The sequence below is a fragment of the Geotrypetes seraphini genome, chromosome 6, assembly GCF_902459505.1.
Source record: "Geotrypetes seraphini chromosome 6, aGeoSer1.1, whole genome shotgun sequence".
NCBI classification, from domain to species: Eukaryota; Metazoa; Chordata; class Amphibia; order Gymnophiona; family Dermophiidae; genus Geotrypetes; species Geotrypetes seraphini.
The window spans coordinates 143,298,395-143,323,638 of NC_047089.1; the positions used below are offsets into that span (position 1 = coordinate 143,298,395).

Consider the following 25,244-nt stretch of genomic DNA (forward strand, 5'->3'; position numbering starts at 1 on the left):
CTTACCTTCCAGAGATATTACCAGGTTGGGATTTAGGTGGCGGTCCATCGGTCCCATAACTGGAGCCATTGGGATGACTTTAGCTTCCCTCTTTCCCATCTTTTTCTCCTCATTTCTGTCCTGTTACTCCTCGTGGCTCTGAAGGGGCCAAAAGGGGGAGAAAACAAATCCGACCCTTTTGGCCACACTTACGCGGCAAGGAGGACCTCCCCTCCTGAAGCTGACAGCCATCAGGTAATGGCCACTGGGGTGCCTGCCTGCAGTTCTCTCCTCCCTCCGGGTATGCAGCAGTCCTCTCTCACAGTGGCAATTAGATCTTTTAAAGTCGGGAGCAGGACCGCCCCTCCCGAACTGATAGCCATCGGGTAATGGCCGCTGGGGTGCCTGCAGTTCTCTCCTCCCTCCGGGTATGCAGCAGTCCTCTCTCACAGTGGCAATTAGATCTTTTAAAGTCGGGAGCAGGACCTCCCCTCTCGAAGCCGATAGCCGTCTGGTAATGGCCGCTGGGGTGCCTGCCTGCAGTTCTTTCCTCCCTCCAGGTATGCAGCAGTCCTCAGGGCACTGATCTTTGACCTAAGGGCCGCCGCGTGAGTGGACTGCTGGGCACGATGGACCACTGGTCTGACCCAGCAGCGGCAATTCTTATGTTCTTAAAAGTGACAGAATTGCAAGACATAGGGGATAAAGAAGCACTCTGGATTAATCTGGAAAGAGGGAATGGAAAATGTACTTACATTGGTGTGATATACAAGCCTCCTTCACAATCAGAAGAAATGGACAAAGATTTAATTGAAGACGTTCACAAGATAGCTAGGAAAGGGGAAGTACTACTTGTAGGTGATTTTAATATGCTGGACATTGATTGGACCGTCCCAGTTGCGGGATCGTCTAGAAGCAAGGAGATCTTGGATCTGCAACAGGAAGAATGGTTTCGGCAATTAGTAACAGAACCCACTTGGGATAGAACTATTTTGGACTTAGTGTTTACAAACGGGGGAAGTGTTCCTGAGGTTATGATGGGTGATCATTTAGCATCTAGTGATCACAGAATGGTGAGGTTCAATATAAAAATGCAGGATGAGAGGACTAACTCTAGATTGAAGGTTCTAGACTTCAAAAGAATTATGTCAAGAAGGGGGAATACCTCAAGGAAGAGTTAGTTGGATGGGAACAGCTAAAGTAGAAAAGCAGTAGGAGAAACTGAAAGAAGCTATTCTAAAGGCAACAAATCTTTATGTTAGGAAATACATAAAAGGAACAGAAGGCAGCTTTGGTTCTCATATGCAGTAGCTGAAAAGGTGAGAGAAGAAAAGGTTAGCCTTCGTAAATTATAAGACATCTGCGAAGATAGACAAAAATATGTGGAAAAACTACAAGAAGCAGGAAAAGCTGTCAAAAAAAGCAAAGATGCAAATCGAAGACAGAAAACTAAGTAAAAATCAGGGGACAAAACATTTTTTAGATACATAAGTGATGTAGGTCACGTGATGGTAGCAACCTAGGAGGACGCATGGAGCCGTCTCTCCTCAGCACCTGTGTTTAAAACTGCTACTATATCATACCATCTTGGTTTCTGGGCGGCATTCAACAGGCGATCGTTTGTGTGAGGTTCCCCCGAGTGTTTGGAAGGAATTGGCGATTGTTTCTGCGTCCCGGGAGAGGGGTAATGCCTGCAAAAAGCACACAGCTCACCAAGCCTCGCAGCGGTAATCTGGTCTCCAAGATGGCGTCTCCCTACTCAGCGGCTTCGCCAGATTTGCCTTTGCTGGTGGTTCAGCTGCAAGACATGACGATTCAAAAGATTATCTGCACGTTGGCCAACATCTTGGATGATAAACTGTCCAAGGTGCACGCTACTCTGGACGGGCTGAAGGAAGTAGTGGGACATGCGGTCTGCTTGCATCAGGCAGAGAAGCGTGTTTCTCGGCAAGAGGACCCGACCGGAGTCCTCCAGACTAAAGTCACGTCGCTGAAAAAACAAATGCAGGTCATGCAGGAGAGCGTGGAAGACCAGGAGAACCGGGGCAGGAGGAATAACATCCGAATAATTGGCGTCCCAGAGGTAATCAAAGATCGTGAGCTCTGGGACTTTGTTGAACAATGGCTGCCGAAGGAACTGGGCCAGGAGGTTGAAGGTTGTCTTGCACCCCGCCTGACGCTGGGTATAGCGAGGAGGTACTGGCTTCTGCTATTGTGCTACCTACATAGGGCTGGACCGTTGTGCGCTTTGTCACTTTGTTTTTCTGCCCTGGGAAGGCTGCACTGCCCTTTCTTTTGGGAGTCCATACTTTATATCCTCTCAGATGGCGCCTAGTTGTTTTGGGGGTCTTTGGGCCTCTCTTGATGCTGCAGTTATTTCTCCTTTGTTGTTGTTGCTAACCTGTTGTTGACCTGTAGAATATGCCACAGTATTTTATATTGGCTAACGGGTGCTGGGTTGGGGGAGTTTCATATGAGGGCATTGTTGCGGGGGGAGGCACTTTTGATTGATATGCAGAAGTGGAGGTGTGGGGTAGTGCACTGGATGCTGTGGGGATTTGTGGGGGAGTCTTTTGTGTGTGCTTGGTTGGGTGTATGGCTAGTGTGGAGGGGTTCTGCCAAGGGGGAGGAGGGGGGCAGAGTGCAGTTGGTAATAGGATGGGTTCCTAAGGGTCTTGTGGTATGGCTGGTGACTGGGTATTCTACGTTCTTATACTGGTTCGTGGGGTGTATTCCCGCTAGGGGCTGGTATGTGAGGGGTGGCTGGGATGGGAGGCTGCCGTTCACTATGCTGCACATGTATCTAACTTCATTTTTAGTTTTACTTCCTGGTTTCATGTCCCCAGTCACGCGGCAAAAAATTTTTAAGTGCTCTGAATCATCAAAAAAACGACCTTACTTTTCTGCAGGAAACTCATCTAACTTCTGCAGAACATGTCAAGCTCCGGAGACAGGTGGGGGACTTTTGGAGTCCCCAGCCTTGCATTGGAAAGTAGGTGTGGTCATACTTTGCAGAAAGGGCCTCGGGTGGTGCATCGGGTGTGGTCTGACCCAAAGGGTCACTATATACTTGGCCCTGGTGACTCTTAACAGACAAGAGCTGTTATGTAACCTTTATGTAACCTCTATGCTCCACAAACATATGAGACACAGCCTTCATGCACCTTATTTCGAGGCTCCTCCCTGGCAACATCCCGGTGGTGATGGGGGCGATTTTAATCAACCTTTTCACCCTATTGTGGATAAGTTCAGTCCGCTTACACATGATAGGTATACTCCGGATAGGAGATTCCACTTATTTTCCTCTTCCCACTCACTCTTGGATGTATGGCAGGTGTTACATCTGGGGGAACGGGATTTTACTCATATTTCTAGTGCCCATGCAACGCAGTCTCATATAGACTAACGGTTGATTTCTGATTCTTTGTTTTCTCAGGTTCACTCTGCGGACATCGGGTCCTATGATGTCTTGGATCATGCGATGATCTCTCTCCAGTTGGAATTCCCAGGAAAGGCACCCTGCTTCTTTTTTGGGAGGTAGCTAAAGCCATATTGCGGGGTGAGATCCTAGCCTATTCTAGTAGGAAGAAGAAGCAGCGAGTCCGGCAAATACTCTATCTAGAACGTCAGGTCCAGGGAGATCACACTCGCTATGGGACTCATCCTACCGGGGTGAATAGGGCTTTATTGCTAGCATTTCAACATGCTTTGCAAGAACTTCTTCATGCTTGAGCTACTAAATCCCTGGCGTATTATAAATATCAACTATACCTCCATAGTAACAAGAGTGGGAAGATGATGGCTAATTTGGTGCACCAGGCTAAGGGGTTTACCCCTATTCTTCAAATACGTGCAGCTGATGGGAGGCTTGTGCATAAGGACAATGACATGGCGGCAGTCTTTCACTACTATTTTCGGGACTTATATGAGGCTCCGTCAGCTGCTCCGTTGGAGAGGGACCTGTATTTGGACCAGATCGACCACTCGATGGTAACGAAGCTCAGAGCGCGCACTTGCAGGCCCCTTTCTCGGGAGATGAGCTTGGCATTGTCATTGGAGGGACCCCTCTGGGTAAGGCCATGGGACCGGACAGTTTCCAGAACGAATTTTATCGGATCTTAAGGGAGAATATTCTCCCCGCTTTGAATAATCTGTTCAATCACATAGTAGTTGAGGGGTCTCTGCCACCTTTGCTCTGGGAGGCATGCATCGTGGTCTTGCTTAAGCCAGGGAAGGACCCCTTGCCCTATCTCGTTATTGAACGCTGAAGCAAAGTTGTTTGCTAAGCTGCTGGCTAACCGCATAGCTCGAGTGCTGCCGTCCCTGGTTGCGGCTCTGCAGGTGGGTTTTGTGAAGGTTAGGTCAACCAACCGCAATTTATGGACCATTTTGACATTGTTAAGAGTGGGTGGTGAAGGAACACGTCCCCTCCTTATTCGTTAGTTTTGATGCTAATAAGGCCTTTGACAAAGTAGTGTGTACTTGTTTAGTACTTTTAGGCATTATGGGATGAGAGGCTTTTTCAGCAGAGTGGTAGCAGTGTTATACAGTCAACCTCGTGCTACGGTGTTGGTCAATGGCGTCTCCTCGGCGGCCTTTCCCATCAGGCGGGGCACAAGGCAAGGCTGTCCTTGATCTTCCCTTCTTTTTGTGCTTATGTTAGACCCTTTGGTAGGGAAATAATGTCTAATCTGGCGGTTCAGGGGGTGCGTATTCAAGACCAGGAGTCTACAATATCAGCGTTTGCAGATGACTTGTTGGTTCATTTGACATCTCCTAGAGATTCGTTCCTGGCCCTCATGTCACTGTTTGAGGAATATGGTGACTTTTCTGGATTCCGACTTAACTATGACAAATCTTTGACCTTAGCGACGGTGGACTTGGTGCAGGGGAGTGGCCCGGGGTTTTTCCCTTGCGTTGGGTGGATGGCCCATTCCGGTATTTGAGGGGTTTGCTTACTCGAGATGTTTCCTCGCTGTAACAGATTAATGTGGAGACCTTGATGGCTTCTATGCGGCAGAGTTTCTTCCACTGAATGCATTTACCTCTTTCCTTTTATAGCAGAGTCCAAATGTATAAAATGGTTATATTTCCTCGCTGGTTATATATGCTTCAACTTCTCCCTATTAATCTTCAGCGCAGGGATCTTTAACAGTTACACCGGTTATTGACCTGTTTTCTCTGGCAAGGGAAAAAAATCTAAAATTCCATTGCACCACTTGTTTGGTCCCTGGCAATCCAGAGGCCTGGGCCTCCCCGAACTTGGTAGATACAACGTGGCATGTCTGCTTCGTTATTTGGGAGATTGGTGTTCGCATAGTGATGAGTATCTCTTGAGGGATTTTGAATCTTCATTCTTTCATACGTGGAACCTCTCTTTCCTCCTACAACTTCCCGTTCGCGTCTTACCCTCCGCTGTGCAGTCCAGTCTGCTCTTGCGATCTTGGCAGTACTGTTGGAGGACGTTGGTTTATTTGTTGGGGGGAGATCCCCGGGTTTCTGATCAGTTGTGCATACAGGGCAATCCACACTTTCTTCCCGGCATGGATAATCCCCAGTTCACTGTTTGGACAGGTATGGCTTGCTGCTCCTAGAGCATCTTCTGGTCTCCGAGGGACATTTTAAGCCCTGGGCCTCTTTCCCCGCGCTACATTCCACTGGTATTGGTGATCTCTTTGCGTATAAACAAACCCAACACTATGTAGGGTCTTTGGTTTCGTCGGGCCTGCAGGTCCGCTTGGGCCATGAGCTCCATCTCTTCTTTGATCAATTTCAATCTAATCTAATCTAATCTAAACCTTAAGTTTTTATACCGCATCATCTCCATGAGAATGGAGCTCGACACGGTTTACAAGAACTTAAAATAGTGGGTAGAGAAGAAGAAAAAGGATTACATGAACTTATGTGTAGAAGGGGGGAAGGATAGAGCTTCAATTTGCTGAAAAGCCAGGTTTTCAGTTGTTTGCGGAATAACTGAAGGGAGCTCAGGTTCCGCAGCGGGGTGGTGAGGCCGTTCCAAAGACCTGTGATTTTGAAGAGAAGGGATTTTCCCAGTTTGCCTGAATAGTGGATGCCGCGTGGAGAGGGGAAGGCTAGTTTAAGCCTTTGGGCAGTTCTGGAGGAGTCGGGACTGGAGGAGTTGAAAGACAGTGGGATAAGAGGAGGCAGGATTCCGTGAATGATCTTGAAAGCCAGGCAGGAACATTTGAAATGGATTCTGGAGATTATTGGGAGCCAATGAAGTTTGGCAAGGAGTGGGGAGGCATGGTCAGACTTGCGTTTTGAGAAGATCAGTTTGGCTGCAGTATTCTGGATTAGCTGGAGTCTTAGAATACTTTTTTTGATAGATTTAAGTAGATGGCGTTGCAGTAATCTAGTTTGGAGAGGATGATGGATTGGACAAGGATGGCAAAGTGTTGTTGGCTGAAGTAGGATCTAGCTTTCCTCAGCATGTGAAGGCTGAAAAAGCATGATTTTGCCAAGGAGTTGAGGTGGTCATTGAGGGAGAGAGAGGAATCGAAAGTGATACCAAGGACCTTGCATGAGAATTCGAGCTGTAGTGTATCGCCTGTGGGTAGTGTGAAAAGTGTGGGCAGGTGTTCGAATTTTGGGCCGAGCCAGAGTAGTTTTGTTTTAGATTCGTTTAGTTTCATCTGTACAGAGAGGGACCAGGCACGGAGTCTCATTATGCAAGCTGTAATGTTTTCGTGGAGGTTGGTGAGGTTCTGGTCAGTCTCAAGGAGGACAAGGATGTCATCTGCATAAGTGTAGATTGTTTCCAGGGGGGATAGTTGAAAGAGTTTCAGGGAGGACATGTAGATGTTAAAGAGAATAGGGGAAAGGGGTGATCCTTGAGGGACACCGCAAGATGGAGTCCAAGGAGTGGACATGGTGCCATTTGTGTTGACGGTGTAGGAACGGGAGCGTAAGAAGTTTGAGAACCACATTAGGATGGTGGAGTCGATTCCAATCTCGGAAAGTTGGTAAAGTAGTATGTCGTGATGGACGACATCAAAAGCAGCGGAAAGATCGAATTGTAGTAGGACAGCAAATTTGTTAAGTGAGTGTAGTTGTTGTACCTTTGAAATTAGGGAAACTAGGAGGGATTCAGTGCTAAAGCAGGGTCTGAAGCCATGTTGGTAGGGGTGAAGAATGGAGAATCTCTCGAGATAGAAGAAGAGCTGGGTAGCAACTATGGTTTCTAGAAGTTTGGTAAGTAGAGGGATATTTGCTATGGGACGGTAGTTTGATGGTAGGGAGGGGTCGAGATTGGCTTTTTTCAGAATAGGTGACAAGGCAATGTGGCCCATTTTTGTGGAGAACAAGCCTGATAGTAGAGCAGAGTTAATGAGTCTCGTAAGGGAGGAGATGGCCTGTGCAGGAATGTTTTCATAAAGGTGGGATGGGAAAGGATCTAAGATGCATTTGCAGGATTTCAGTCTGAGGCAGAGTTTAGAGATCTGGGGTTCAGATATGGGTTCGTCCAGGATCTATCCGCTGGGATAGGGTTTGCATCATTGGGAGGAAGAGAATTGTAAGAGTCCTGGAATAACCTCCCACTCTACCTAAGACTAGAAAAAAATTTAGGAAAATTTAAAGCTCTTCTTAAAAGCTTCTTATTTATAGATGCATTTAATGATTAAGTCTACTAATGACTAAATCTCTCTGCTTTGTCAAGCTAATTCTTTGAATTTATTGTCTACCCATCCTAATGTATTTTCCTTGAATTTTTAAACATAATGACTGTATGTAACCCTCGAATTAAATAATTTTCCTTATGTCTTAGTATTGTTAGTTAAATCCCATTTAAGGTTTAATTTTTTTTTTTTTTTTTTGTATTTGTATTTATTGTAAATGATATATTAATCAATTTGTACATCGCCTAGAAATGTGAATAGGCGATAAATCAAGACATTTAATAAACTTGGAAACTTGGAAACTTGGACTGCTGAGGGGAAAGAGCTCCTTATGGTGGAAATCTTTTCATTGAAAAATTTGGCTAAGTCGTTTGCGGAAGGAGGGGAGAGGGGAGAGGTGGAGTCGTTTTTTGAGGTTAAGTTTCGCCAGATGTAGAACAGAGTACTATTTTGATTTTTTGATCTGGTGATTTTATCTCCATAGAAATTCTTTCTTGCTTTTTTTAGTATTGTGTTATAGCACTTGATGTTGTCTCGCCAGGATTGTTTGTCTGAGGAGGATTTCAATTTTTTCCATTTCCGTTCCAGGGCTCGACAATTCTGTTTTAGTTCCCTGTGATATGGAAGGTACCAGGGGGCTTTGTGGGAGTGGGAGATAGATTTTGTAGATAAAGGGGCCAGAGCGTGGTAGGTAGTCCCGGAAAGGGTAACCCAATTATGCCAGTTGGACTCTGGGTCTGTGTGCTTAGGAGAAGGGGGAAGTTGGTTAAGAAATTGGGTCCAGAACAATTCGCTCGTGATTTTTTTGCGGTAGGTGATAGATTTTGTGGGCCGGGGTGGAGTACCTAGATGAGACATGAAGATAGGGAGGCAGAAAGAGCCTAGAAGGTGGTCAGACCACGGGACAAGGTTCCAGTGGGCCTCTTCGGCAGAAGTTTTGTGCTCAGTCAGGTCGAGGAAGCTGATGATGTCTAGTTTATGTCCTTTATCATGGGTATGTGTGGGTGGAGGAGTGGTGAAGCCAAGGGAGGTGAGGAAGTCTTTGAATTCAGTTGTGTCCATGCTGGTGTTATCGTCAAGGTGGAGGTTAATATCTCCTATGATCAGTAGTCTCTGGAATTTTAGGAAGACTCTTGTTATAGTCTCTAGGACAAGTTCAGAGGATTTATTCCAGGGGATAGGAGGGCGGTAGAGAAGCAAGATGCCTAGTGGGTGGGGTTGGAGTTCGTCTTTAACTGAAGCTAGTAAGAATTCTAGAGAGGTATGGCTGCCCTTTTCAAGGAGCTGAACATTGAAGAATGATTTGTAAAGCAGAGCCAGGCCTCCTCCTTTCCGGTTGATTCTGGGTGAGAAGAGGCCGTGGTAGCCAGGGGGGCAGAGTTCATTTTGTGTGAAAGTAACGTCTTTTCCGATCCATGATTCTGTGATGCACACGAAACCCGGATCGGAGTCATCAAGTAGGTCTTTTATTATTTGTGTCTTGTTGCGGACTGATCTGGCGTTACAGTAGAGTGTGGGGACCGGGGTGAGAGAGACAGAGGTGAGGTTGGGTAGGTTGGCTGGAGGGACAGGCTTTAAGGAGGAGTGGTTTCTTCCTCTGTGTTTTTTGTTATGATGAGTTCTAGTGTGTACTAGTGTGGGGATTCTGAGGCCTGGGCAGGTGTTTGAGACTGTGGAGTCGGGGAGGTTGGGGGGGAGAGATATTTGGCAGTGGGAAGTATTGGTGAAAGAGCAGAGAAGTAGAAGGAGGAGCCAGGAGAGTGGCTTCATGGTGGGAGCGAGGAGAGATAGTGAGAGAGGGTTTGGGCAGAGCTTGTCAGGCAGGAGGTGGGAGAGATTAGTGCTGCTAGTAAGATGCAGGCTGAGGAAGGGCTAGGCTGTATAAGAGGTAGTAGTGATGGGCAGAGCAGGCTAAGTAAGTGGTGGTAGAGCTAGACATGCGATGAACATGCGATAACAGTAGAGGAGTAGTACAGGCTATATATGCAGTGTCAGGCTAAGATATGTAGTAGCTGGTTTTACATGCGGTTATACTTATAACAAGTGGTGACAGGTTGTGGTAACAAGTAACATGCGGTGGTAGGTTAAAAATAAGTAGTAGCAGGTTGTAAATGCAGCTATACAGGTAACAAGTAGTAGCAAGTTGTACATGAAGTAAACAGTGATTGTTTTAGCAGGCAATAGGTGCAGAAATATATCTGATGCAGATTGTAACAGAAAAAAAGGTCTGTGCAGGGATTTTTGGGGGAAAAAAAAACAACTCCGTGGGAGAGCTGGATGTCAGGACTCTGAGCACTGCCGAACTGCAGTCTCACCTGGAGGAAAGAAAACACAATTCCCTCAGAGCCTGGCGTGCTCCTTCTCAAGTGTCTTGGCACTAGAGGACAGCGTTAGAGTGGCCCCTCTTTGCTGCTGTGTTGAAACCAGCTGATAGAATCCTCAGGAAGAGCAGCAGTTAGGATGAAAGAAAACACAGTTCCCTCAGAGCCTAGCGTGCTCCTTCTCAAGTGTCTTGGCACTAGAGGACAGCGTTAGAGTGGCCCCTCTTTGCTGCTGTGTTGAAACCAGATACGGGTTTGTTGGTGTCTGCGTTGCATGGTGCTTTACAGTCCCTCTATCCTGGTAAGCGGATTTAGATCGTCGTTGCAGGAGGGATCTGGGTATACCTGTTGAGTCCTTGGATTTTACTGCCCTTATTAATCATATTTTGTCTCTTTATCCCAGTGCTGATCTGCGGGAATGTCAATATAGGGTGGTGTTTCGAGCTTATTTTCCCCAGGAACAGGTCCATAGAGCAGGGGGTGTCCCTTCTCTGATCTGCCCGAAGTGTGGCCAGGGAACCAATTCCTTTTTTCATTCCTTTTGGGTCTGCCCTATGGTTAAAGCTTTTTGGAGGGCTATTCTTCGATTTTTTGAGCACCTTTTTGGGCACACTATTCTGATGTTGCCTGCAGGCTTCCTGTTAGACAGATATGAATTTTTTCGTTTAGCTGCAAAGGAACATTGGCTGTTGCTTCGAATGGATGCTGTCCTGGGCAAGAAAATTATTTTGAGTGTTTGGATGCAACCGACCACCCCTGCTTTTTGGTGAGAGAGATGCTGACTGGGAGGGGGGGAACAGAGGCAAGAGAGATGCTGGCTGGAAGGGGGGAATAGGGGCAAGAAAGATGCTGGCTGGAAGGGGGGGAACAGGGGCGAGAGAGATGCTGGCTGGAAGGGGAGTACAGGAGCGAGAAAGATGCTGGCTGGAAGGGGGGAACAGGGGCGAGAGAGATGTTGGCTGAAAGGGGGGGAATAGGGACAAGAGAGATGTTGGCTGGAAGGGGGAAACAGGGGCGAGAGAGATGCTGACTGGAATGGGGGGAACAGGGGCAAGAGAGATGCTAGCTGGAAGGGGGAACAGGGGCGAGAGAGATGTTGGCTGGAAGGGGGGAACAGGGGCGAGAGAGATGATGGCTGGAAGGGGGGAACAGGGGCGAGAGAGATGATGGCTGGAAGGGGGGAACAGGGGCGATAGAGATGCTGGCTGGAATGGGGGAAACAGGGGCAAGAGAGATGCTAGCTGGAAGGGGGAACAGGGGCAAGAGAGATGTTGGCTGGAAGGGGGGAACAGGGGCGAGAGAGATGCTGGCTGGAAGGGGGAACAGGGGCAAGGGAGATGCTGGCTGGAAGGGGGGAATAGGGGCAAGAGAGATGCTGGCTGGAAGGGGGAACAGGGGAGAGATGATGGTTGGAAGGGGGGAACAAGGGTGAGAGAGATGATGGCTGGAAGGGAGGAACAGGGGCAAGAGAGATGCTAGCTGGAAGGGGGAACAGGGGCGAGAGAGATGATGGCTGAAGGGGGGAACAGGGGTGAGAGAGATGCTGGCTGGAAGGGGGAACAGGGGCGAGAGAGATGCTGGCTGGAAGGGGGAACAGGGGCAAGAGATGCTGACTGGAAGGGGGGAACAGGGGCAAGGGAGATGATGGCTGGAAGAGGGGAATAGGGGCAAGAGAGATGCTGGCTGGAAGGGGGGAACAGGGGCGAGAGAGATGCTGGCTGGAAGGGGGGAACAGAGGCAAGAGAGATGCTGGCTGGGGGGACAAGGGCAAGAGAGATGCTGATGAGGGGGACAGAGGCAAGAGAGATGCTAATGGGGGGGACAGGGGTGATAAAGATGCTGACTCAGGGAGACAGGTTTTTTTTATTTTTTTGGGGGGGGGGGGGTCACAATGTAGCCTGGGTTTCATTTGTATAAACGCTATCTCCAACTCCAGAGATGCAAAGAGTTTCACTGTTCAATCTGATACCTACTACTAGAAGAAAGTCATTAATTAAAAAAGAAAAAAGTGAAGGCTCCTTGCTTTCTCTAGTATAATTTAATGAAAATACTGAATTGTACTAAAATTCTGGAAAATAATTAGCAAAAATATTTTTAAATGTTGTCAAATAAACTTGAAGAATTTTGCAGAATTTGAATATTTTTGCACAAAATTCTACCAGGAATAATACTGCTCTTTACAAGGCCTCATATTTTTCCCACATTAAGTTAAATTTTACTTTCACACAACCAAAAACTTTGTCATCACATAAATATTCCAAATCCTGCCAATCACTCCTCTTATTCTTTAAAGCAGTACCGGTGTTTTCTTCCAGCAAAGGAAAATTTCTATCTTGAAGTCACAAGCATCATTATTCCATAATCACTGGTGAGAGCAGATTCAACATGAAGTATTTTGATCTCCTTTAGCAAATTCTGTCCAGTAACTGCTTTAATCTGCTTTTTTTTTTTTTTTTAAATCAGCTCCCAAATTCTCTGTAGTTATGGACACTCCCTCATATATGGAAAAAGCTTACAGATTTGCACCCTCACACGCCCCCCAACACTTTGTGTTTGTCTCCGAGAAGAACCAACTCACAGTGCTGCAGTGTACTTCTTATTCTTTTCAAAAAGTAATACAGAAAGCACTTCACGGCCCAACCCCTCAGATCACCATCCAATATTTATTGGACCCAAAGAATGTGTTGGCTTTTTTCTGGGCTATATCACTTAAAAATAGAGCCACAGTAAAATCAAATGACTCACTTTTGAAAACATACCTAACCTTGACATCAAAGCCCTTCACCAGAGGCCTGTTGGCAAATACGGAAAAAAAAAAGAAATACAACTATCTGAAATCCTACTTATGGCACTATTAGGGCTATTACTGCAAGGCAGTAACAGAAAGAAAATACAAGACAGAATAACAAAAGCTAAAAAACTAAAAAAAATTAAAGTTTGTATAGAGGGCTTCAGTGGCATGTCTAACTGGCACTATGGAAAGATGAAGACATGAAGACTGAGGTGCTCCTGTGCGATGATGGCAAGTGGGAAGTGATGCACATGCATGGTGAGTCTTCTCAAAAGTTTCTTGAAACCAGATGGAAAAGCATACCTACACTGGGAAATGTTGCTAAATTTAAACCATCTTGTGAGGATTTGCTAATCGTTTTGTCCTTGGAGAACAAATATTAATTTCTGGGCAAAATACCACTTTCATGCAATTTAAGTGCTACCATAAAAGTGAATCTATTCACATTTCCTTCTGCTTATGATGTTGGACAACCCTTCAGTATGAGGTATGTTGGCATACATATAGTGATTTCTGGTGCATGTGCACCACAAAACACTGAAAATCTCTTATGGCTTCTTTCTAATTCAGTAAACCTAGCGTGAATACCCCCTGAAAAAAAAAATTCTAGATACAGTATATATAATCATAACCTGACAATTATATTGTTCTCTCTTTTAAATCTTGTTTACCATCATTATTTTTATATTTATCCGCTTGAACCGCAAGGCATTGGTAGAATAGAAATTTCTAATGTAATGTAATCTATTACACAAAGAAAATTGCAGACAATTTACCTGGAAGATTGATAACTAGCTGGTCTCTAATAAAATCATCCACATCTTCTGGCTTCAAATGATACTGTCCATCTGGTTTAGCTTGGCGGGTTGCCATTCTGGCTAGCAGAATATTGGAACCTAATAATTAAACACAAAGAAAAATCCCACCTCAAGAACTATAATTAAAAATATATCTGAGTAAAAATTATCTTTAAAATCCACAAATGTGTGTGTGTGTGGGGGGGGGTGTCACGTGATGCCGTCTTGGTGAGCAGACGCATGTGGAACGAGCTCCCGGGCCCACTATAATTTACCTCTCTATCGGCATCTCTACTGGCAGTGTACTGCCTTCCATGACTTCCTCAACCGCTGTGGTTGGTTCGTTGTTTTTGGACTTATTCAGGGGAGCCATGGCCTCTAAACTGACTCGTAAGGACAGTGACCCTAAGATGGAGGAGTCTACCTTCGTGTCTCTACCTTCACCGTGCTGAGTGGGTGACTGACAATTACTGAGGTGCGAGCAGCAATTCAGGACACCCTTACTACCCAATTGCAGAAGCTCTTGGACAAACTGGATGGTCTGGACGTCTCTGTGAGCCATTTGAGAGCGGAGTTTGGCACTTACCAGCAGCAGGTGTCCGATTTGGAGGACTCGGCCGTGCGGACCCAGGAGGCACAAACAGAGGCGAATGCTAGATGTAATTTACTTAGATTTCAGCAAAGCCTTTGACACGGTTCCTCGTAGGAGGCTCTTGAACAAATTTGAAGTTAGGACCCAAGGTAGAGAACTGGATTAGAAACTGGTTGACGGACAGATGCCAGAAGGTGGTGGTTAATGGAAGTCGCTCGGAGGAAGGAAAGGTGAGTAGTGGAGTCCCTCAGGATTTGGTGCTGGGGCCGATCCTGTTCAATATGTTTGTGAGTGATATTGCTGAAGGGTTAGAAGGAAAGGTTTGCCTTTTTGCTGATGATACCAACATTTGTAACAGAGTAGACACCGAGGAGGGAGTAGAAAACATGAAAAAGGGTCTACAAAAGTTAGTGGAATGGTCTAATATCTGGTAACTAAAATTCAATGCAAAGAAATGCAGAGTAATGCATTTGGGGATTAATAATCAGAAGGAGCCGTATATGCTGGGAAGGGAGAGGCTGATATGCATGGATGGTGAGAGGGACCTTGGGGAGATAGTGTTCAAAGATCTAAAGGCGAAAAAACTGTGCGACAAGACAGTGTTTGCTGCCAGAAGGATGCTGGGTTGTATAAAGAGAGGCGAAACCAGTAGAAGAACGGAAGTGTTGCTGCCCCTGTACAGGTCGTTGGTGAGGCCCTATTTGGAATATTGTGTTCAGTTTTGGAGACCATATCTGGCGAAGGACACAAAAAGGCTTGAAGCAGTCCAGAGGAGGGCGACGAAAATGATAGGAGGTTTGCGCCAAAAGACGTATGAGGAGAGACTGGAAGCCCTGAATATGTATACCTTAGAGGAAAGGAGGGGCGGGGGAGATATGATTCAGACGTTCAAATACTTGAACGATATTAAAGTAGAACAAAATCTTTTCCAGAGAAAGGAAAATGGTAAAACCAGAGGGCATAATTTGAGGTTGAAGGGTGGTAGATTCAAGAGCAATGTAAGGAAATTCTTCTTTATGGAGAGGGTGGTGGATGCCTGGAATGCGCTCCTGAGAGAGGTGGTGGAGATGAAAATGGTGACAAGAGTTCAAAAAAGCATGGGATGAACACAGAGGATCTAGAATCAGAAAATAATAGTAAATATTGAAGAACTAAGGTTCAGTACTGGGCAGACTTGCATGGTCTGTGTCTACTATGGCCGTTTGGTGTAGGATGGGCTGGGGAGGGCTTCAATGGCTGGGATAGATGGACTGGAGTGAGCTTTGACGGAAACTTCAGTAGTTGGAACCTAAGAACAGTACCAGGCAGAGCTTTGGATTCTTGCCCAGAAATAGCTAAGAAGAAGAAGAAGAAAAACAACAACAAATTTTTAGATTGAATTAGGTTGGGCAGACTAGATGGACCATTAGGGTCTTTATCTGCCGTCATCTACTATGTTAACTGTTCCCAATTCTCCAGATAGTCCACGAGCCATCCTCCAGTCTTCAAAGGAGCAGCGTAAGGACTAGCGTCATTGTGGTTTTTTGGCTGGCACTGCGGAACAGGAACCTAAATCTGTCCAAGAGCTCCAGAGAGGAGTTATTCCCCAAAAATAGTCACCTGCTACTCCATCACCCTAGAGCAGGGGTGTCAAAGTCCCTCCTCGAGGGCCGCAATCCAGTCGGGTTTTCAGGATTTTCCCACTGAATATGTATGAGATCTATTTGCATGCACTGCTTTCATTGTATGCTAATAGATCTCATGCATATTCATTGGGGAAATCCTGAAAACCATACTAGATTGCCCTTGAGGAGGGACTTTGATACCCCTGTCCTAGAGGGACCAGAGGGGGCTAAGCTCAAAGCTCCTGTCCACCCCACCCACCCACATGTGCCCCACAGCACTTGGAACAAGGACACTCCTCAACCAGCCATCCAGTGCAAATCTGGCATGAATCACCTTCAACTCGTGTGTTGGAGAAACTGAGAAGCAGGAGCACAGAGCAGAGATAGTAGAAGCAGAATCAAAAAAGACATATGATGCCTTCTACACAACTTACAATTAGAGGTGAATTACTTATTAGTTCAAGACTCATATGCCTTTTGAACTAGAAGTGGTTGTTCAATCTATGCTTCTAACTCATATTGTTTACTGTAATATTGTTTATCTAGATCTCCCAAACAATTAAAAAGACTGCAAATTGTACAGAATGTTGCCACTAAATTAATTCTAGAAGGCAAATAGTTTGAATGTGCCTCTCTATTCCTGGTTCAACTTCATTGGGTCCCGTTTAAAGTGAGAACTGAATTCAAACTACTGATCTTTGTGTTTAATGCACTATATCAATGTTCTTTAACCTATTGACACATATGGACCGGCGGAAATAAAATAATTATTTTGTGGACCGGCACCTGTCCGCGGACTGGCAGTTGACCACTGGGCTATGTCGTGGGCCAGACCCTGCTCATCTCCACCCAGACCCTGCCCCCATAATAGTACTAATTGTAACACCATTTTTTCCATTCATTTTTCATATATATATATATATACACACACACACACACAATAAAATTGCATTAACAACACATAATGGTTAACCACAAAATTAAACTACACAAAGCACACTGTATGCTTCTCAATATTCATTCCTACCAGAACACAGATAACCCCATGCAAATACGGGACAAAAACTAAAAGTACTAAAATATACAAACAAACCCTAAGTTGCAAGACCCTGCATGCAGTACAACCCCAGAGGAAAAGAAACAAATGCATTTCTTCCTGAAACAGACAGCAGATGTAAATCAATCACTAAATTCAAAAATAAAATCATTCCCCCTACCGTTGTTGTCTCCCTTCCTCCATGCTGTGCCTTGCCATCTGGCCTGATCCTGCCTGGCTGTTTTATGCCGCCCCCCCCCCCCCCTTTCCGGTGTTGTCTTTGGACCAGCTCCCTCTTTCTCAGTGCTTCAGTGCACAAAGCCATGGGCAGCAGCTCCTTGTGCATCCCTCATCTGGAAGCCTTCCCTCTGACATTGTGATGTCAGAGAGAAAGCTTCCGGTTCAGGCGCAGGATGCACATAGGAGCCTCTGCCCACAGCTTTGTGCTCTGCAGCACTGAGGAAGAGGGAGCCGGCCCGAAGATAACGCCGCATTGATTGCACCGTGGACCGCAGCTGAAGAGTACTGTCTGGGGCCCAATGCATGTGCCGATCCTGTGGACCGGCAGGAAATTTCTGTGGAATGGCACCGGTCCAAGAACTGGTAGTTGAAGAACACTGCACTATATGGTTTGGGTCCTGGCTATTTGAGGGATCATGCAACATACATACTATCTTACTAGGGACCTGGGATCAACTCAAGAGATTAGATTAGACCTTCAAACTAATAAATCATGCTGCTTAAAGATAACTAGAAACAGGATGATTATAAAAAAGGTGCAGAATTGTGGAATTCTTTGCCATTAGACATTTAGAATATTGATCATTATTTAAGATTTAGGTAGTCAGTAAAAACTTGCCTATTTCAGAAATTCTTAGTGAGAATCTAAACTAAATTTGTATACTTGAAACAGCACTATTTTGTTTTCATTTATACATAAAGGATTTTGAGCTGGATTTTATCATTTTGGGATGATTTAGTATCTTCTGACATTCATGGTAACTCTTATCTTTGTATACTGTAAGCAGGTTTGGGGGGTTCTTGTTTGCTATATTGTACTTATTTATGGAATGTTGTACTGCACTTCTTACTGTTCTCTGCTTAGAACTCTTTGGATTAAGTGGAATATAAATGTTTAAATTAAAAAGAGATTATGTCCCTACCTTGATAATATCTTTTCCAGTAGATAGGTGTGTCATTCTGGATAAGCAGGTTATCTCCCCATGGCCGAAAGCCATATGCAGAAAGAATCCACTCCGGATATTTTCTGTGATCCTCCTACTTCACTAGGAACTCTACTACCACCTGCAGTTTTTCCTTCTGCATGTGCTGTGACCTCCAAGAGACAAGTCTAAGAGCTTCAGGCTCTTTCTTGTAGAGAACCTTTCCTTAAGATTTCGGAGATTGGATTCTCCCTAAGCACTGTTCCTTTTTTTCTGCCAAAGGTGGTTTTGGCATTTCACATTAATTAGACCTAGTTAGCAGCTGATTGGACCCAAACTTCCTGTTCCAAAAACAACTGAGCTGGGACCAGAAAGTTCAGGTCCAATCAGATGCAAGCTAGAATCCAAGATCGCTTGCTAGTCCTTTTCCTCCCTCCAAGTATGATTGGCTGATTAAAGTAGAAGAGCTTTCTGGGGGATGGGTAGAAGAAAATAGCTGTTTAGCTAGAGTTCTCCTTCAGACAACATTAAGTATTCACTACAATGGTAAATTTTTTCCTCCTGCCCAAACTATGTGGGCATTTCAGACCCATTTCATTCTTGCTCGGTTCTATTTTGTCTTAAACCAGAGCTCAAAAATCCTAGGCGCCACCATGGTGCCTAAAAAATTTAACCTGGTGCCTGGGGTTTTCCCAGTCTCTCTCCCTCTCCCCTTCCCTCATTCCAGAATTCAGACTCTCTCAGTCACCCATCACGAAATTTGGGGTTTTCCCTGTCATCTTCCCTTGCCCTGGTGCTTGGGGTTTTCCTCGTTTCTCTCTCACATACACACACACCCTTTGCAACATTCAGAATCTCTCTCACCCACAGTAAATATGCATTAAAATTTGAGAAAGATTTGCTTAATTCTACACCAGCTATAGGTTATATTAGCATCTCTTCAATTAGATGTTCACTGAAATAGGCAATTTTGCTAGGACTGCTGTATACCAAAAAACATTATATTGGTATATGTTATTTTCAGTTCTACACCAATATGATGCATTGCTATTTTATCACTTATTTTAGGCAAAACTATCCTGATGGTAAATTATTAGGACTGGAAACAGTACATGATAAATTTATTGGATACATACCCATTCCAATAGATGCAGTACATTTAGTCTTCTCTTTGATTTCTGTACGGATGGCATTTGCAATTTCATGAGGAGCAAGTCTGGTCTCTCCAAGAATTTCTGTCATGTCCACTAGAGCTTCATCACAACTAACAGCCTCAATGTCACAGGTATAGCTATAAACACAAGGCACATGAAAATGAAACAGCACAAACCAACATGCATTAGTATTTCTTAGGATTTATTAACTGCCTTTGTGAAGAGATTCATCCAAGGTGATGCTACAGCAGGTATAAGTCAACATAAAACTTACAAGTTTAACAGCATAACAGCAGTAAAAATATTGTGCATTCATTCATGCAAAAGCTGGTCCTTGCACTATAGTTAAGAACTAGGCACCCAATATTCTGCCCACAGCACTCAGCAAATTTAAAGGCATTGACTAGTGTGAGTTTAATTTGGCCCAAATATTCAATGTAGGGACTAATCCAGAATACTGAATGTTGTCACACCTGTGCCCCCAAAGAGCGTGATGGGAAGCCAGGTGGTGACACGCTGCTTAAATCTGGCATGGTCCCCCTGAAACTAGGGGAGCCTCTCAGGACATTACTCCCTAGGCAACAGCCTAGAATTGCTCTTGCAATGAATAACACTTAGTCAGAATGGCCATAAGAAAAAATATAAACTTTATTTGGCCAATGTCCTCAAAATCATAGTACATATCATGGGCTTGATAGTGCAACACAAACAGAAGCTCCTCGCAGGTTTTCATGAAAGCAAATCAAAACCAAAAGAAAAGATTCCTCCAAACAAACTAACTCAGTCCCCAAGCTCTGGACTTTAGTAGGTAGATCATATACAATCCTCTTCACCAGAGTTTAATGTTAGGAATGCATTGTACAAGAAAAAAATACAATCATTTTGATTAATTGCTCCACTATTTTATAGCAGCTCAAAATAAGCAGCTCTCTGTTCCTGAGCTGCAGGATGGGGGCTTATTGCAGTGATTAACAAGCCAGCAATACTGGCCTACAGGCACAGGTAGCCATGAGAAAGAGACAGCACAATTTCCACTTCTGTGAAGAAGGTCTCTTTAGCAAGGCACACCGACAGCATTTATGCAGTACATAGCAGACATTGGTTCTTAAAGATGATCTCAATCAAAACTGGGATGGAGGTTAATAGAGAAAACATACTAGCTTTAACCTCAGGGATGTTCCATACGTTTCTGAGAAACAGGCAGACTCAGTGAAATCAAAGGTGCTGCCGTGGCAACAGCTGGTGTCTCCACACGGAGATCTGCTAACAGTGAATCATAGAAACACACAAGCTGAGTTTCCTGCACAGCCTTTGACTTAGTTTAACCACTGTTCTGCACAATGAAAGATACAGTTCCTCAGTTTTAAGGCACAGAGGAAAAAAATGCCGAAAACTTTGCAGTCCCAAAAATATCTTCTCCTGCAGCACCCACAGTCTGCATACCAGGAAAAACAGCAAAGAAAAACATCCAGCAAACTCACATTTGTTTCAAGCCACTTCCATTTTCTCTATCCAAGCTTCAGCTGCAACACTGTTGTCCTTAACAATCATAGCCTCCCCTGGCTCTGAGGAAAAGAACTGTCACTTCCCAATCTGTGCTGTATACCTCAGCTGGCTGGTCTGTGGTAAGCTCAGTCCCCCACTAAGCTTCCTCTCTTTCTCCCCCCCCCACCCCTCGGTGCTCTCTACTCCACCTGCTTTAAGCTGAGGTAAACTGCACTCCCTTGGCTTGTGTTAGGGGAAGGGCTTTCCTTACCCAGCTTGTGACTTTCTCTGGGAGAAAACTTTTTCTGGTTTCTGCTTTACAGGAACAGAGTAATAGCAGGGCAGAGCTTTCCTGCATTGCTTTGGTACTGCCTCAGGTAAGGCAAACCTTTCCTGTTCTGTCTCAGTCTCATCTTCACTGCTCATAGGGTAGTCAGCTAAATTACTGTCATGGGCTCTGTCCTGGTCTGACCTTCTGTACCGGGGTTTGTATGATTTCCTGAATTTTCCTGTGATAAACCTTGGGACCTTCAAGACTAGCCTTAAGACTTTCTTATTCCAGGACGCTTTCGATTGTACTTAGATCCTAATATTCCTCCTTTTTTTTTTTTTTTCTCTCTTCTCGAGCAAGTATCTGCCTCAACAATGCGCCCCTACCCTTCTTGTTCTATCCCTACCCCACTTTCTCCTTTCATCTAAATTATGTAACTTTTCCCCTTCCTTCCCTTTCTGCCCTCACCTTCTAGTTTGTCTAGTCTTTGTCATTTATGTTCACTTCATACATTTTTACACACCTACTACTATTTCTTATCTTTTTTTTTTCTCTTAACAAATTTTAATCTGCCTCTTTAAAATTTTATTGTTAACCGGCCAGACATTTGTTTGATGGTCGGGATATTAAAAACTAATAAACTTGGAAACTTGGATTACAGTAGGTTTATAACATTGTCCGAGTCCGACTGGCTGATATTCAGACCAGTGCATAGATAACACCCTGGATAAAGTTAGTGCAATCTTTGGAGGTGGTGGTGGTGAGTTGTTATCAACGTGAGTTACAGTTGATATGAGTTTTTTAACTGTTCACTCCAGCTATTAGTAAACTAGGTCTCATTGCATAAGATAGGACCTGTGCTAAAATCACACAATAATGTCTTAACAGTTGCCCATATTGATAACTATGCCCCTTTATCCATGCACTTATCCAGATAGTGAACTGAAAATCATCTTTAATTAGGTAAGTCTCAGCTTCGCTCCTGCATTAACTGGATAGTGCTGCTGTGATCAGAGCATATATTCAGCAACATTAGCCAGTTAAGTGTCTTTGAATATACGAGGTCTGTTCAAAGAGTTCCAGGACATTTTGAATTACGCATAAATGAGAAGTTCTTTTGAGATGCACTAGGCGGCGTTGAGTATCTTGAAACATCACAAGTAACCTTCTTTTTTCCATTTGTTGATATCTGTTTTTGTCTCTGAGCTACAGCAGTTTTTTTAAAAATATGTTTTGTGATTGGCTATTTTTCATCAAATGCCATCTCGGGATACAGAAGGAAGAGCCTAAGGCCCTGATTGGCTCAGACATCTAAGGCTCCTCCCTGCAAGCCTAAGAGCAGGACAGACTGAGTTTACGTCCTGTCCAACGTCTCTGAGAAGGAATGGGGGTGGGTGTAGAGCAGTGGTCTCAAACTCGCAGCCCGGGAGCCACATGCGGCCCATCAGGTACTATTTTGAGGCCCTTGGTATGTTTATCATGATCACAAAAGTAAAATAAAACAGTTTCTTGATCATATCTCTTTAACTATAATTATAATATTATTAGCCAAAAGGAAAGATTTATAAATATAGAATTTTACCTCATGCAAAATTGTCATTTCTTTAATAAGACGTTAACTATTTTTTTCTGAGGCCCTCCAAGTACCTACAGATCCAAAATGTGGCCCTGCAAAGGGTTTGAGTTTGAGACTAGAGAATGACACGGGGAGCGATCCCCGCAGGGAGCCGCGGCGTGGCTGCGGTTTGGCTGCGGGTTATGGTGACTCCAAAGCCAAATCGCCGCAGACACGGGGACAAAAGTTTTCACCGCCCGCAAAAACGGTGAAAAGATTTGTCCCCGCAGGCCAATGTACCCCCTTCTAGGAACCGCTATTTACCTGTGTTTCACCGTGCTCCTCATTTGTCAGATCAACCCTTCCTGCCAATAGAACCCGCCACCCCCCCCCCCCCCCCCGACGATCGCCGGCAGGAAGGTGCTCAGCCCTTCATGCCGACAGAACCAGCCCTCCCCAACGATCGCGGCAGGAGGGTACCCATCCCCTCCTGCCTACCCCAACAGCCCCCCCGACGATCGCAGCAGGAGGATATCCAACCCCTCCTGCCAGCTCCCCAACAGCCCCCCTATGATCACTGGTAGGAGGGTGCCCAACCCCTCCTGCCGGCACCCCCAACGGCCCCCTATATCGCCAATAGGAGGGTGCCCAACCCCTCCTGCCGGACCCTCCCCCAACAAACCCCGCCATCCCGAAACACCACCCTTAGTCTTACTTTCCAAGTTGGACCGGACAGCTCCTCGCTCGTCTGGCCTGCAGGCCTGCCTCCGTCCAAATGAGGCGGGCCCGCCCCTCCCCTCCCCTGCCTAACCCACAGGATCCTAGGGCCTGATTGGCCCAAGCACCTAAGGCCCCTCCTATAGCGGGAGTGGCTTTAGGTGCCTAGACCAATCAGGCCCTAGGATCCTGTGGGTTGGGCAGGGTAGGGGCGGGCCCGCCTCATTTGGACGGAGGCAAGCCTGCTGGCCATACGTGTGAGGAGCCGTCCGGTCCAACTTGGAAAGTAAGACTAAGGGGGTTCCGGGGTGGGAGGGTTCGTTGGGGGGGGTCCAGCAGGAGGGGTTGGGTACCCTCCTGCCGGCGATCTTAGGGGAGGCCATTGGGAGGACCGGCAGGAGGGGTTGGGTACCCTTCTGCTGCGATTGTCGGGAGGGCCGTTGGGGGGGGGGTCTACAGGAGGGGTTGGGTGCCCTCCTGCCGTGATCGCTGGGGGGAGGGGAGACTTGCAGCCGTAGCCGCGGTCACTATTCTAATCACGGCAGGGAGATCTTTGCCGCGATTAGGTACAGCGGCCGCGTCTACTTACCATGTAGGCTAACATTGTAAGCATTTAAAGTACATGTCGTGTTTGTTTTTGCATTGCTAGCCCCAGGGGTGGTAGAAGATTAGTGATTGAAAAACTGTATGAAAAATATTTTAAATTTAGTGATCAAAATGTGTCAGTTTTGAGAATTTATATTAATTAATTTTTTCTCTGCGTGTTTTGTTTTTGTATAGTTATTAACTAATATTTAACTAAGTTTTAAAGTTTTAAAGAATGTTTCCTTTATACGTAAATAAAGAAAAGTATATAAAATCGTACCCGTATGAGGCTTTTATGTATGCAGCGGTGACGGTGACGGGGCGGTGAATGGGGTTGCAGTGGCGGTGACGGGGCGGTGAATGGGGTGGCAGTGGCGGTGACGGGGCGGTGAAGGGAATGGCGGTGACGGGGCGGTGCAGAGGATGGTGAGACGGGGACAGGGCGGTGACGGGGACCAATTTTTTCACCGTGTCATTCTCTATTTGAGACCACTGGCGTAGAGGGACCTTCGGTGGCAGGAGGGAGTGGACATCCCTCCTGCCTTTTTTTCGCAGGGGGGAGAGGAAAGGGGGAGGGAAGAGCATGTTTGGGGGGCACCAGGTGCAGGAATGGGCATCCCTCCTGCCGTATCGCTGCTGCAGGGGAGGGGGGAGTCGCTTTGGCAGGAGGGAGTGGGCATCCCTCCTGCCAATTTTCTTTTGGAGGGGGGATTCGGCATGGCAGAAACAAGTGGGCATTCCTCGTTCCATTTTTGCTGGCACACCCAAGCCAATTTGTGGTGCTGGTTTGTCAGGGAGGGAGAGGCATCATTGGCAGGGGGTGCTTTTTTTTAATGGGACAGATATTTTTCGTATGAGTTCATGAACTTAACTGTCAGATCTCGTACATACAGCTATAAAGAGAGAGAGAAAGTAAAGGTGCTAGAAGACATCATCTGCAGGCTTGATTTTGGATTAGTTCAGGAGTTTGCAGGCAAGGTAATTCCTAGTAGTTCACCGATTGCCAGTAGCCTCTCTCTTCACTTCTAGCCCAAAATGCTAATTTTCCTTTCTACCCCCATCAAGAGCAAAATTTTTTAATCCATAAGGTCCACCCAAAACATAGTAAGTCCTCACCCAAAACATAGTAAGTCGCTAAACAAGAAACTTTTGCCAACAAAAGAAAGAAAAAAACCATGGTTCTCCACACATTTATCCATTTCAAATAAGATTGTAATCCACAACATAAGGAGTTCGAATCCAGGGCTTCAAAACAAGCTTTAATGTTTGCTCAATGAATGATAAGCCCTGAGGCTCACAAGTAAACTCAGTTCAATATACAATAAAGTTTTCCCCAAATCAACAGATTCCTATGAAACAATTGTCTTATGGTCCCAAACCTTTGCAGAGACCTTTCCTTATGTTCCGGTGGTCTGGAAACAGCTCACCACCTGCTTACAATGACTTCCTTTCACTGTATCCTCCCACACTGCCTTTTACCTTTCCAGTATATTCTTGTTTTATGGCTCGAGTTGCAGTCCATTTCTTCTGCCTCAAGTCTAATTTGGGGTCCGACTT

General features: G+C 45.5%; 1 protein-coding gene across 5 annotated transcripts in view; it reads right to left on the reverse strand.

Annotated features, from left to right (window-relative positions):
- Positions 1-25,244, reverse strand: part of REV1 (REV1 DNA directed polymerase) — a 401,814-nt gene that overhangs the window by 150,493 nt on the left and 226,077 nt on the right. For all 5 annotated transcript variants that reach the window (XM_033948190.1, XM_033948189.1, XM_033948188.1 and 2 more), the window contains 2 exons: positions 19,057-19,211; positions 13,505-13,624 (listed from right to left, as the gene is read on the reverse strand). In XM_033948190.1, coding sequence (XP_033804081.1) covers positions 13,505-13,624; positions 19,057-19,211 — 275 coding nt within the window. The remainder of the gene's footprint in view (positions 1-13,504; positions 13,625-19,056; positions 19,212-25,244) is intronic.